Source organism: Leuresthes tenuis, unplaced genomic scaffold (assembly GCF_036924035.1).
Source record: "Leuresthes tenuis unplaced genomic scaffold, fLeuTen1.0.hap1 SCAF_19, whole genome shotgun sequence".
Classification (NCBI taxonomy): domain Eukaryota; kingdom Metazoa; phylum Chordata; class Actinopteri; order Atheriniformes; family Atherinopsidae; genus Leuresthes; species Leuresthes tenuis.
The window spans coordinates 1,709,770-1,723,521 of record NW_027325373.1 but is presented as its reverse complement, the minus strand read 5'-3'; the positions used below and the strand labels follow the sequence as shown (position 1 = coordinate 1,723,521).

Genomic DNA, 13,752 nt, shown 5'->3' with positions numbered 1-13,752 from the left:
TAAGAAAAGCTCGTTTCTCAGTTGGTGAATTAGTTGATTATTTATCATCATACATAGCTGAGTGAGTGTAATGATTCCCACATGCAGTCAGTTTGCTAACGTCAGTGTAAGTCAACTCAGTGGCTGTAATCAAGCAGCCAAACCTTTGTTAAAATATGTCAAATACGAACATATAACTAATAAAAACACTAAAATAACTGACTGTGAAGCTAAAAAAGCAGTGAGGACACAGAACAAGTGTATTTTCTGCAGCTGCTGCCATCCTGTGACGCCTGCATCAGTCGTTTACATTCATCTCATCTCAGCCTCTGTCACAGTTACATACTATTCTGAAGCGAGATTATCTGAACTTTACAGGCTCTTCCAGGATCACATGCACAATAACTCACAGGGTGGATACAGCTGTACTCACTTCCTCACCCACATGCAAGCAGCCACACGAGCACAACCACCGCCCCATTAAAATGCAGAGCGATACCCTTGTGCTGACTCAGGTGTTCTGCAGAGTGGCTGAGCTGTTCACATTTTTCTGTCTGAGTGTGTCTGAGTGTGTCTGAGTGTGCGTCATACTGTAGCATCAGCTGCCCCCCCCATGGCTAACTGTCTTTGAACCCAAACACATTCAACACCGTAAACAGTGACTTTGCCTAAACTAGTAATCCTGGTGTTCTCTCGGCTGTGACTGTCCACAGGACCAACTACAGGCAGATCAAACGGCTTCCCTTGAAACGAACAAAAGCTGTTCAGAAGCACATTAAATGGAGATAAATCTATAACCTGAAGCATGTAAATAAACCTGTGTGCATGATGGGAAAGTGCTTTCTGAGTCAATGCAGCGTGACAAGTTCAGCACCCAAAAAGAGCTTTAGCAGGTGAATAAACCATCTTTACTGTAAGTGTGAATATAACACTGTGCACGTGTGTGTGCACGTGTGTGTGCACCTACCTGGCTCTCTGAGCAACAGCTGAGCCATGGCCTGTGAGCTTCCAGCAGAATTCTCAGCAACACACTGATAAAATCCTTCGTCTGACTTCACCAAACCCAAAATCTGCAGGTTGCTGCCGTCCTGAGAGGAAACGAAGACAAACACGTCAATAAGACGTTCAGCGTTGCAGCAAACTCAAGCTTCCATCGTTGCACAAGCAAAAAAAAGTCAATAAACCGGCAAAAAGTAAAAGCCAATGAGAGAAAATGCTGCAGAAGTGAGGCCCAGAGTGTCAGATTACTCACATTTTAGATCATTTTGCCAGTAACAGACTGTGAGTGTCTGCTGGTGCCATCACCAGTAAAATAAAGTAAATAAGAGCTGTAGAGGTCAGAGGTCAGAACCCTTTTCCCCTGGCTGCAGGAGTTTATGATCAGTCAGCTGGAATTCATTTCCTCAGAATGCTTCCGTGATAAAACATTTGTAACTTTAGGCTGGATGAGATGTTATAAAAGCTGCTCTAAAGACGAAAAATCTGGACTTTGAATAATTCAAAATGAGGAAAGGTGTCTTCAGCAGTTTGCTGCATGTGTTTCCAACAGATTTCCTCTATAAAAGCACGTATCCGAGCTCTGTGACTCACCACGATTTGGAAGTAGTCACTGGGGATGACCTCCTCGCCGTTCTTCATCCAGCGGACGGTCGGCAGTGGATTTCCTGTGACTGCACACTCCAGTTCCATGTCTGTGGACTCGTAGGCGTACGTGTTGGTTGGATAGTTCAGGAACTGAGGCGGCACTGCAGAAACACACAACATAACCATCAACCTCCTGCTTGTTGTCTTACTGTTTCAGCTGCTCAGTATTCAGCACCTCGGTCTACCTTCCATTGGGGACAGTATTTGCACATTAACAGGTTTCTACAAGTGTTTCATTGATTACAATCGAATTAGCACTAATAAAAGTGAGTCATCACCTTATTTATGAGGTGCTAATGCAGTACTGTGAGTGAAATCTAACACAACCATCTCCTCGTGGTCAGAGACGGATTCATTTCTCCTCTTCAGGAGCCTGATGGACGGCAGCTTCTGCCTTCACCATCATTCCAGCTCATTTGGCTCAGAATGACCCGACAGCTTTGCTTTTCAGTCCAAACTCAGACGAGTATTCAACAGATAGCGTGAAGTATGTTCAAGAGGAATTATTGAGGCGCTAAATCAAGGCCAGAAGGAGCTAAAGGCCACAGTCATTTCTCCAGTTCGGACATTTTAAAAGCTAATATGATCGGAAGGCTGCCGCTCTCAGTCTTTTTACCAATGTTTCTTAAATATTTACGGTGTTGTGTGTTCAGCTGCATGTTCAAATGTGTTCAAATGTGTTCAAATGTGTCCCTTCGTACAGCAGATTTGAATTAATCTGCACTTACTGTAAGCAGCTTGTGATATATTGATATTTAATTATCATTCCAGTGTTTTTTTGATCACTTTTTAGCAGATCATTCCCTGAGAATTCACCTTTAGTGGTGATGTTAAAGGACAACTTCACATCCAGAATCCACACAAAAGCCACAGTTGCTCCATCAAAAACAAGCAGAGATTAACGCATTTGGTATAATCTGTAAAGCCTGCTGTGTAAACACCAAAATTAATCTCTTTAAATGCATCAGCACCCAGGCTTCCGGTTAATCAGTGACGGCGGTTTACGCCGTTTGAGATGCAGACTTGTTCAGGTATGCAGTCATAGCTTCCAGGCTTCCTCGACAGCAGACAGGATGGAGGGAGGGTGAAGGATGGAGGGAGGGTGAAGGATGGAGGGAGGGTGAAGCTGCCAGGGTGCAGCCCTGCTGTCGCTGAGCATCTCTGAATATGCAGCTAATGGAGAGACATTTTTAGCCTGAGCAGAGACGAGGATGAAGCCTGAAGGGTCTCGTGTAGCACCAGGAGCTACATTGAGTCTGTCAAAAATTCTCCTCGTCAGCAAACACAGACGTGCACAGGAATGTCCGGTAAAGTCAGCAGAGGCACGTGCACGTATGATGTCAGAGCCACAGAACATGGTTAAAGATAAATACACTGAACAAGCTGCCGGGGGTAGACGGGTACGAAGGACAGATATTAATAAAGGAAGGTGTCACGGTTTATGTTCTGTTCCATGTCTTGTTTCGTCACTTCCTGTTTTATTTTGAAAATCACTGACCTTCTCCTCTGGTTTCAGGTATCTTGCCCTTCCTCCCGTGTCAAGTGTTTCCACCTGTTCCCCTTTGGTCCCTCATGTGTTCAAATAGTCTGTTTCCCTTGTCTTGGGCCAGTATTTTGTCTCATTTTGAGTTTCATTACCAGCCTCTTGTCTTGCCTCTTGAACCCACAGATTCCTGCAGCGAGCGACTCTCCTGCAGTGCACCTTGTTTTGTAATTTATTCTTGTTCCATCCTTAGTTTATTTATTGTTACGGTAAGTTTCATAGCTTTGTTTTTCCTCCATTTGCAAGGAGTGATTTTTCGTTGTTACTCTTCCTAGTCGCCTCCGTTAAATGAGAGCTTTCAGTTAAAGTTAAAGTTTCATAGAGACTCGGTTTTATTAAGAGTGCGTCTTTTGTTTTATTCATAACTTTTCTGTTTTCCTCCCAGTTTGGAGAGACTTTATGTTTGTAACTTTCATAGCTGCGCTCCACCATAGATACGGAGGAGAGCGCTTAGGATTTTTACAGCCTGTTTCTTTTGTGCTGCCAGGAGATCGCCCTGCAGTGCTCTGTGTGTGTTTATTTAAAATAAACCTTTCTGGAACCCATACGACTGCATCTGCGCCCTGAGTAACTGACAGAAGGGGGGAAAAGAAGCAATAATACAGTAAAATGGAGCTAAAACATGAAGGAAAAGTTGTGGAAACTGGGAGAGAAGTAAAGGGGAGGCAGAGAGGAAATGATAGAAAAAGAAGAAGAAAGACAAGATGGAAGAAATAAAAGAGAAAATCAGAGACAGAAAATAAATAGATGAAGAATGAATAAATAGAAAGAAACACATGAGAGGAAAAGTTGACCGAGTAAGCAATAAAGAAGGAGTATCTCCCATCGATACATCATTATGTGTAGGTGGAACTTTATCGCTGTAGTAATGCTCTAATTAAGAGTTACTGATTTCCTTTTAAGTACAAGCAGCAAACCGCACACTGAAACACAAACACAGCCTTCCAGGAATTACTATCAGTTCCCTTCTTAGCTGAGCTAAAGCCTGCAGCTCCCCTGGTGTCCACTAAATGATGCTCCAGAAAAACTGAACTGAACACAGTCAGCAGAGATTTTACAGCCTGTTCATCTGTATTGATTCAATAAGTGAGGTAAATATTTAATAAAAGGGTGAGAACAACTGCTTTATTAATCAGTAGAAATGTACAGAAAAACTCTAATGTTAAAGAATGAGGCCACCAACACCCCCCCACTCCCCTGCTAGGCCAAATATAAAGAAATGCAGCACAAGATTATATAAATACGTCAAGTTTTTCCATCTATTTCCATACGTATTAAACAGCCACCACTGCAGGACATCTTTATTCCCAGTTTCATCAACTAATATACCACATTTCTACCAGATAAGATCAAAACTTGCAAAGAACTTGCAAAAAAGAAACTAAAACTAATTCTATCGAAGCTGAAAGTATGATGAAAAGAACCAAACTGTGCGTCAGAAAAGAGTAAAACCGCAGCAGCCTCTAAAGATTTGTGCTTTATCAGTAACTGGAAACGACTTCACCAGCTCATTTCTTACATTAGGACAAATACTTCTGTAACTCCAATAGATCAGAAATATGTGTTGAAGGTGTATTATACAAAATGTGGTGAAATAAATCCCAAACTTTGGATGTTTTCTTTTCTTTTTCGATACGAAATGCGAGAAAAAAAGGTGTTTTTGCCACTTTGACCATAAGTGACAGTGTTTTTTAGATGGTGCAGAAATACAAAATGCTGCTTTTTAACAAGTGTCAGTTATTTAAGATGCTGCTTTTTAACAAGTGTCAGTTATTTAAGATCCCGCTTTTTAACAAGTGTCAGTTATTTAAGATGCTGCTTTTTAACAAGTGTCAGTTATTTAAGATGCTGCTTTTTAACAAGTGTCAGTTATTTAAGATCCCGCTTTTTAACAAGTGTCAGTTATTTAAGACAGCTGGACTCTTTGCCATCATTATTTTTCTTCCCACTTGTCGTTTTCACAGCATTTAAGTACCAGTTCTTCACATTAGTCTCTAAAAACCGACGATTCGATGTGACAGTGAAGCCCAGTGTTTATGGAAGCTATATGATGGGGAATTACTGTGTGCCAGCCGACGAGCTGCCATTATGTTGCTCTATCTGTGCTGTGTTTTGTCGCTTTGGGCCAGATTAACACATGGCTCACTCTGAAATTGTGCCTGAAAGAGGGATCAGCACCAGATGTTCACGGTTGCATGTTGGAGAGTTAGACTCCCAGTTTAATATTTTTCTTTCGGTTTGGTGCGTTCGCCAGGTGTGAGCAGGTAATAATACGCTTCAGGGGTTATTCAGTGTAACGGGACCAAGTCTATATTTAGCTCAAAGCTGTAGGACAGGAAGAGAGTCGGTGAGTGGGAGTTAGGACTGACCGATTTTATCGATATCGCGATATATATCGATATTTTTCCCCGATAAAGTATAGATTTTTCAGCTTTATTAAAAAGTCAGACGTTAACTTCATTTTTATTTTAGTTTAAACAACTTAAACAAGTGTTTCCTATTCACGATTAGGGCTGAGCGATTATATCGATATTTTGTTTCCCGATAAAGTATCGATTTTTTATTTATTTATTTACTTTTTTTTTTTTTTGCAAACTTTATTGAAAAGTCAGACGTTACAATAAGTGAAAACACAGAACATTAACATAATACAAAACAATGGGGGGGGGTCACATTATACCAAACAGTGATAAATTAGTTATAAAAATATTATATAAAGTGGTTTTGATGGCTTTTCTGTTTATAGACTTTAGGATTGTTGTAATTTATTGTTTGAGCTGCTTCTCAAAAATTACAAAAGATGGTTTGTGATTAGAGAATTTGGATTTGTGTTTATGGTATTTAGCAAGTAAAACAAGCAGGTTGATGATGTAATATTCACAACATAAACATGAGTCTGAAGACACGTTGGTGACATGTTTGTATGTTTGTGTTTTCCTTCCGGTTCAAAGGTCGGACCACCGTCCAATCAGCAACGATTCATGTCAAATCACACTGTCCCTTTAAAATCTTTCAGAAAATGATGTGTATTAAATTGAATCGAATCGAATCGTATAAAATTGTATCGTATCGTGAGATTAGTGTATCGCTCCAGCCCTCCTCACTCCTCACAGTTAGGCTAGAGGATAACCTGTCCATCAGAGGATAGACTTTAAAGTTCTGATGCCGGTCCATCAGAGGATAGACTTTAAAGTTCTGATGCTGGTCCATAAAGCTCTGAATGGTCCAAAATACATCAGAGACCTCCTGACCCAGTATGAACCTCCCAGACCCCTCAGGTCATCTGGATCCGGTTCTTTATCAGTCCCCAGAGTCAGAACCAAACCTGGAGAAGCTGCATTCAGCTTCTATGCTCCACATGTCTGGAACAAACTCCCAGAAAATGATGTGTATTAAATCGAATCGTATTGAATCGTTGGGTGAATGCCGCGTATCGTATCGTATCGTGAGATCAATGTATCGCTACAGCCCGAGTCTGAGTGTGGATGGTTGTTTGTCTCTTTATTGGCCACCTCTCCAGGAGACCCTGCCTCTTGCCCAATGACAGCGAGGATGGGTTCCAGCCCAACTGTGACCCTAAATTATACGCAGGTATAGAAAATGGATGCCTGGAATATCGCGAACATTCAATTTAGCCCCAAAGTACATTAATCTAAATGATTTTGTAAGAATTCTTTTTAGATAAGAATAAAGAGGAAATTCTCTCTCGTTACCATAGGTTACCTGGCTTTTGTTGTAATGTGGGAAATCCCTTTTATCCATTGATTGTTTGGACGTTTTTCCTTAATTAGTCTCTGCAGATGCAACATTACTAATAATTAAGAGATCATCGTGTATTTTGGAGAGGTTTTTTTATTCATTTTTGTGATGCAAAGAAGAAACACGATAAAATGGTTCCACTTGCTGCTGGAATAGACTAAGAGCAGCTATTAATATTGTAATGAGACACATCAACAACCAGCTGAGCCCAGCCAGACACAACAAGTCTGACTTCATAGTGTTTCCACACGTTCACCTGGATTATATTTCAGTTTCCAGCTTTGGATACAAAGAAAATCCACATACATCAGTTATCTCTCCTTCTCCCTCAGCCTTTACTAAACACTCAGCATCAGTGATGTCTCTCTATAGCCTAATAACTTCCACTCAGCATTCAGATGGAAATCAGCTCCATCATTCATCCCAATGAACATCTGCTCGGTGTGTATTAGTGCATGTGTGTGAGATGATGGTATTCGGTGAAGGACATTCACACACAGACCAAGTTAAAGTCGTGTGAGCAGACGCTTCTTAGCAGGCTCTTTAAATCTGCACTTAACCACTGAGTAAAACTATTAGTCATTAAGTATATCCACGGAGGCTCATCTCTCTCACACACACACCTTATCATTCACTCAGTACTCATGGTGCCTCAAAGGGTTAATGGGCTGTAAAGCCACTATCATTGAAGAGTGAAGGACTAACATAGCCGCTGCTGACCATTACTGGCCTTAATTGAACGTGATGTGTGCAGCTTCCAGAATATTCACCATCCTTTAAAGGGCAAATGTAGTGGTTTCAAACCAGTCTCTTCAACTTTACAAAAAGCAGCTAAAACACGAGTTTTACATTTTATCTGTTTCAAACCAGCTCGAGATTCATTGAATTATTTACAGACTGTGCTAAAATTATGGAGCTTGCCATAAGGACGCCACCTTTGGTTTAATTAAATTCACCTTCTTATCTTGTTTTTGGAGGAGAAAGTCACCAGATTGACCGGGTGTGTGATTCCTGAAAGTTTATAGGACAAGCAAACCTCCCATAAAGATGCGATATTGACATTAAAATAGGATTATTTCCAAAGGGAATATGAGCAGAATGACTAAAGGGAGTAAATGTAGTCATAACAGCTTGTGTTTTTGTATTTCATGAGGCAAATTCACTCTTTTTGAAGGGATTTCTATGTTTTGCAGCCCATAACATGCAGTATTGCTGCTGTATATGATGTGTTTTGGGATTGTTAATCACACATTTATGCATTCAGCAACTCAATATTTCCGTCTGCAGGTATAGTTGGAATGTTTTATTCCTCTCAGGTAAAGTATACGACCGCTCTTTCCTTTTTGTAATCTCCAAAGTGATGAGATTATCTGCTGGGACGACTAAAACTGAACCTAATGGCAGAACCTGAGTATATGTTCCCAGTTGTACCCAGACGGGGATTTTCCACGTACTGCACACATTTGTTGGATTCAGTTTCAACAAACTGATGAAACTGAAATGAAAAAACTCGATGCTCTGTTTGTTTCTGCTCTTAGACTGATGCTGAAAACATGATATTTTCAGTTAAACTGAGACACTTTGCTGCCTTAACGTCTCAGTCGGTCATTTGAAGCTCCAACAGAGCACTTCTTATTACAGGAATACAACCTGCTGAGTCACCTGTCGGTACATTTTACTGGTTTTATAAGTAGGAAAGGAGTCAAATCAAGCTGTGAACCCGGCCTTAGACATTCGTGTGAAAGCAGAATAACTTGGTCTGTCTGAAATAAGAGAAAAACCAACGGCGTCTGATCCCAGGGCAGCTAAATGATCAGTCTGTTGTTTTTTATTGAGTAAAAATATAAACTACTACAATATTAACAGATTAGCCATAAAACCTGCCTAACATTAAGAAATGAGTCGTCACGCTGCCAAAAAGCTTTGGACATTGGCAAAAGTTCCTCTGAGCCCAGTTGGTTGTCATAGCATAGCATAGCATAGCATAGCATAGAATAGAATAGAATAGAATAGAAAAGAAAAGAAAAGAATAGAAAAAAGAAAAGAATAGAAAAGAATAGAATAGAAAAAAGAAAAGAATAGAATAGAAAAGAGAAAAGAATAGAATAGAATAGAAAAGAATAGAATAGAAAAAAGAAAAGAATAGAAAAGAATAGAATAGAAAAGAGAAAAAAAGAAAAGAATAGAATAGAATAGAATAGAATAGAATAGAATAGAATAGAAAATACTTTATTCATCCCCTGTGGGGGGGGGGGGATTCAAATTGTCATACAGTTCAATTAAAATATTAAAATGTAATAATAATGGAGGATTCTAAAAGTTTTTACTATCAAGGCTTAAATTGCACTTCAACAGGTAAAAAGCAGATATCAGAGGCAGCTCAGTGCTTTATTAACATTAAGCATGAAATAACACACACTGTGGTGTTAGATCGAATTATTGTAGGAAACCTTCGACCGGGACAGCTTGAAGTGAAGTATTCATTCATTACACAACTGCTGCAATTACCCTGAAAAGCAGATGCTGTCTAATTAAGATCTGATGCTACTGAGCAGGCTGATAAGTTAATGTGACTGCAGCCATTCTGCTGAAAGTGACACATCAGAGTTACTGGGTCTGACCCAGTGACCATAATCTTACAAGTGTGCTGTCAGATTAATGGAAAGCACAGCAGGTCTGAAAAGGGGCTTAAAAATATCGCTCAAAACCACAATCAAAGTTCCGCCTTTCAAGATTATTGTTTTAAATATCCAACATGAACGTGTCAGGAAGAGCTTTAAAGCTCTGACCCGATGCCAGCAGAGTCTTTCTGTTCAGAGCGTTTACAGCAGCCTGAAGATCAGAACATTTGTTCAGGGAGAACCTCTGAGAGCCTTCCAAGCCTTTACCTGAGTGTCCTGTCTCTGGGTGACATTCAGTAGCCTGATGCAAACTTTTACCCAAATAAAACTCTTCCTCCAGGGAGAATCTGGGAGAAAAGCACCTGTTCCTCCATAGCTGCGTTTCCCAGTCAGTCAGAACTAATTCTTACAGCTTATACTTGGTGTTTTCGGCCATTATTAGTCTCCATCCACAGGCAAAAAAGCAGATTTGTGCAACAAAACTGACCTGAAATGTCCAACATTGGTGGAAAAAAGACAAATTTCTTACAAATTCCTCAAGTTGTGAAATCTGCTTGAAATGTTATTAATGGAGCATTAGGCCCAACATGATATCTTTCTCAGGTCTGCGGTGTGGCTGTCCACGTTTGATTGTTCTGAATGCAGAGGGATAACTTCTCCCCCTGATGGTTCTTTGCTTTCTGAATACAGAAGACGGCTGTGATCTCGCAGGGTTTCTCCATCAAATGCAGCACAGCTGGAGCACAGGCTTCCAGCTGGCTGCCACTGCAGGGCTGTAATGGGCAGAGGCGCAGGCATCGTGACGGGATGACATAGTGGATACTTATAGAGCCAAATCATCTCAGCATGACCCTCACTGTTCAACAGCCATGACCCAATTCCTGTCAGGTCAGTACAGCCGTGGCCCTGCTGAGAGGCACCGACAGGCTGGAGTCCTCTGCCCCCCCGGCTCCGTTTGGTCCAACAGGTGAAGCCAGCGCGAGATAATTGTGTCAGAAAAACAGGCACAGAAAGGAGAGAGAATTATGACCATCTGTGACACCAAGGTGCACAGAAAACTAGCAAGGACAGAGAGGTCAGAGGTCAAAGGCGCTGAGAAGGTGGACAGTTTGTGCTAAAAATGACCTTCAGCTCTTACATCAACTACTTCTACTTTAATTCCTCGGGGGGGAAGTGTGCACAGCGGTGAAAAAGCAGTTTGAGATTCATCAGAAACCTCAAGACAATCGGCAGCACAAAGATACAGAGCAGATGGTAAAACTGAGGAAGATACACCTTCACTGGAGCCAAAGAGCACGACAGATACCAGCTTCACTGGAGCCAAAGAGCACGACAGATACACCTTCACTGGAGCCAAAGAGCACGACAGATACACCTTCACTGGAGCCAAAGAGCACGACAGATACCAGCTTCACTGGAGCCAAAGAGCACGACAGATACCAGCTTCACTGGAGCCAAAGAGCACGACAGATACACCTTCACTGGAGCCAAAGAGCACGACAGATACCAGCTTCACTGGAGCCAAAGAGCACGACAGATACCAGCTTCACTGGAGCCAAAGAGCACGACAGATACACCTTCACTGGAGCCAAAGAGCACGACAGATACACCTTCACTGGAGCCAAAGAGCACGACAAATACCAGCTTCACTGGAGCCAAAGAGCACGACAAATACACCTTCACTGGAGCCAAAGAGCACGACAAATACACCTTCACTGGAGCCAAAGAGCACGACAGATACACCTTCACTGGAGCCAAAGAGCACGACAGATACCAGCTTCACTGGAGCCAAAGAGCACGACAGATACACCTTCACTGGAGCCAAAGAGCACGACAGATACACCTTCACTGGAGCCAAAGAGCACGACAAATACCAGCTTCACTGGAGCCAAAGAGCACGACAGATACACCTTCACTGGAGCCAAAGAGCACGACAGATACACCTTCACTGGAGCCAAAGAGCACGACAGATACCAGCTTCACTGGAGCCAAAGAGCACGACAAATACACCTTCACTGGAGCCAAAGAGCACGACAGATACCAGCTTCACTGGAGCCAAAGAGCACGACAGATACACCTTCACTGGAGCCAAAGAGCACGACAGATACCAGCGAGAGCGCTGAGCTCAGGGTGAAGCCACTCTGGGCTCTTCTGCCTCTATGATCTGATGAGTTTCTATCCCGGATTACAAAGCCAAAGACACAAAGGGTCGGTCTGATCGATTTGATTCATCAGCCTCCGTCGCCACATTAAAAAGTGATGGAGCAAAAGAAGATGAGCAGCTGCTGCATGCTGGTCAGACTGAGACGGATTAAACGGTTTTACCAAACAAAAGAGGCGGCTATACTTTAATCTGCGATGGAGGGAAGGAAGAACTAACCCTGGACTTCCAGAGACATTTCCCACAAAGTCACTGCACTGCACCAAACTAAGTGGCCATTTATCCAAAGAATGGTCAAAGATGAGTAAATTATCAGAACTTTGCTTTATCCTCTCCAGTCAGTCGTCTTCCTACCCCCCCCCCCTGCCTTATCTTGTAAGGGGAAAACTGATTGGACACTTTTAATCAATTCTATTCATTTTGCTGTGGTTATTCTCACAGTCATAGCCAGAGGAGCTCTTTTAAACAACCAAACTAACCAGTTTTAACCCTAAAAGTCTTGATTTATGGTGATACTTGTGTTTGCTTTTAGACGGCGGTGCTTTGGAAACCTTGAAAACAGCCGCTGCCCTCATCAGACACGTTTTTAGGAGCTTTTCTGCCTGCATTTCTACGTTTGTTTCCACTAACAGATTATTTTAACGTGTTCACTTCTCAGCGGTTTTAAGCTGGTGCTTCAGGACTGATTTTAAAATTCTTTTACTGGTTTTTAAAGCTCTTAATGGTCTCAGTCCTTCTTATTTATCAGATTTGCTTTTAACTTATGAGCTCTCCGGTCTTCAGATATTGTACAGATGTATATTTCAGATCTTTTATTAATTCCTCAGGTTAGATCAAAAACTCACAGTGAGTTTTATTATTATTATTATTCTGTGGAAAAGCCTGAAGCAGCTGCTCTGTGGACATTTTTAAGACCCACCTTTTTAGCCTTTTGATTCATTTATTCATAGTTTTATTATATTCTATCCTTTTAGTCTTATGTTTTAATTCTCTTTTTGTGTATTTAGCGTATTTATTGTAGAATTTTAGTTGTTGATCGTGCAATTTTTTTATTCTGGTTTGAATTGATCTTTTTTTTGTTTTATTAACATCTTTTCATTTTTATTTCAATTTATTTATTTATTTGTGTTACTTATTTTTAGCTCCAGTCTCTGGTGTTTCCTCTCTGCAACTCGCTGACAGTAATATGGCGCCTCAGTTACCTTCCTTCCAGTATGTGTGTGCATGTAAATCTCTTTCTATGTGTGTGTGTGTGTGTGCATATAAATCTCTTTCTATGTGTGTGTATACTTTGTATTCTACGGCCTTGGGTTCCATTGTTTTATTTCATTTGCTTTTATCTTGTAAAGCACTTTGTGCTACATTTTCTTGAATGAAAAGTGCTCTATAAATAAAGTCTGATTGATTGATTGGCTTAAGGTTGTGGAGCAGGTTATGTGTAAAACACTCAGAAATCAGTAGAATCTGTGGAATAAATACAGCTGAAACGCACTTCCTGGTTAAGCTGCCCTGGAATCCAAAGAGAAGAGACATTCAGAGGCTGTAATTTGCCTTGTTTACTTCATACTTCAGACCTTAGTGGAAGTGCAACAGATTCAGGGTGAAATAATGTTTTAGCTCTGGGACGTTTAAGTTTAAGCTTTTGGTTGTTTGTCATCGTTTCCTTTTTGCTTTTCTTTGAGCTGAAATGAAACCAACATTGAGAACATTAATATGATCCGATCCATGTGAGAGTTAGAACCAAATGCTTTGGATTCCTTTCGTTAGCAGCCAGAAAGCAGAGGGGAAAAAAGCCTCGTGCAGCTGCAATCCGCTGCAGGAGCAGAGAAATAGAAACACGTGGACATTTGTTGGATCCTTTTTGAGTATCGAGATGTCGTTTGACATGTTTGGAGAAGAAGTTAGCTGAGCCTTTTAAGCTAGCTAAACTAATCACATAATTGGACCCAAATGTGCTCCAAACACACTTCATTCAGGTCTTTATCAAACTGTAAAGTGAACACAGAGGAAGCTGAACGCCATAACCTCCAAACACGTTCACATTT

The 13,752-nt window shown here is 41.2% G+C and overlaps 1 protein-coding gene across 2 annotated transcripts in view; it reads right to left on the bottom strand.

Annotated features, from left to right (window-relative positions):
• Positions 1-13,752, bottom strand: part of dcc (DCC netrin 1 receptor) — a 277,918-nt gene that overhangs the window by 154,970 nt on the left and 109,196 nt on the right. For both annotated transcript variants that reach the window (XM_072372603.1, XM_072372604.1), the window contains exons 6-7: positions 1,570-1,724; positions 947-1,067 (exon numbers count right to left, since the gene is read on the bottom strand). In XM_072372603.1, coding sequence (XP_072228704.1) covers positions 947-1,067; positions 1,570-1,724 — 276 coding nt within the window. The remainder of the gene's footprint in view (positions 1-946; positions 1,068-1,569; positions 1,725-13,752) is intronic.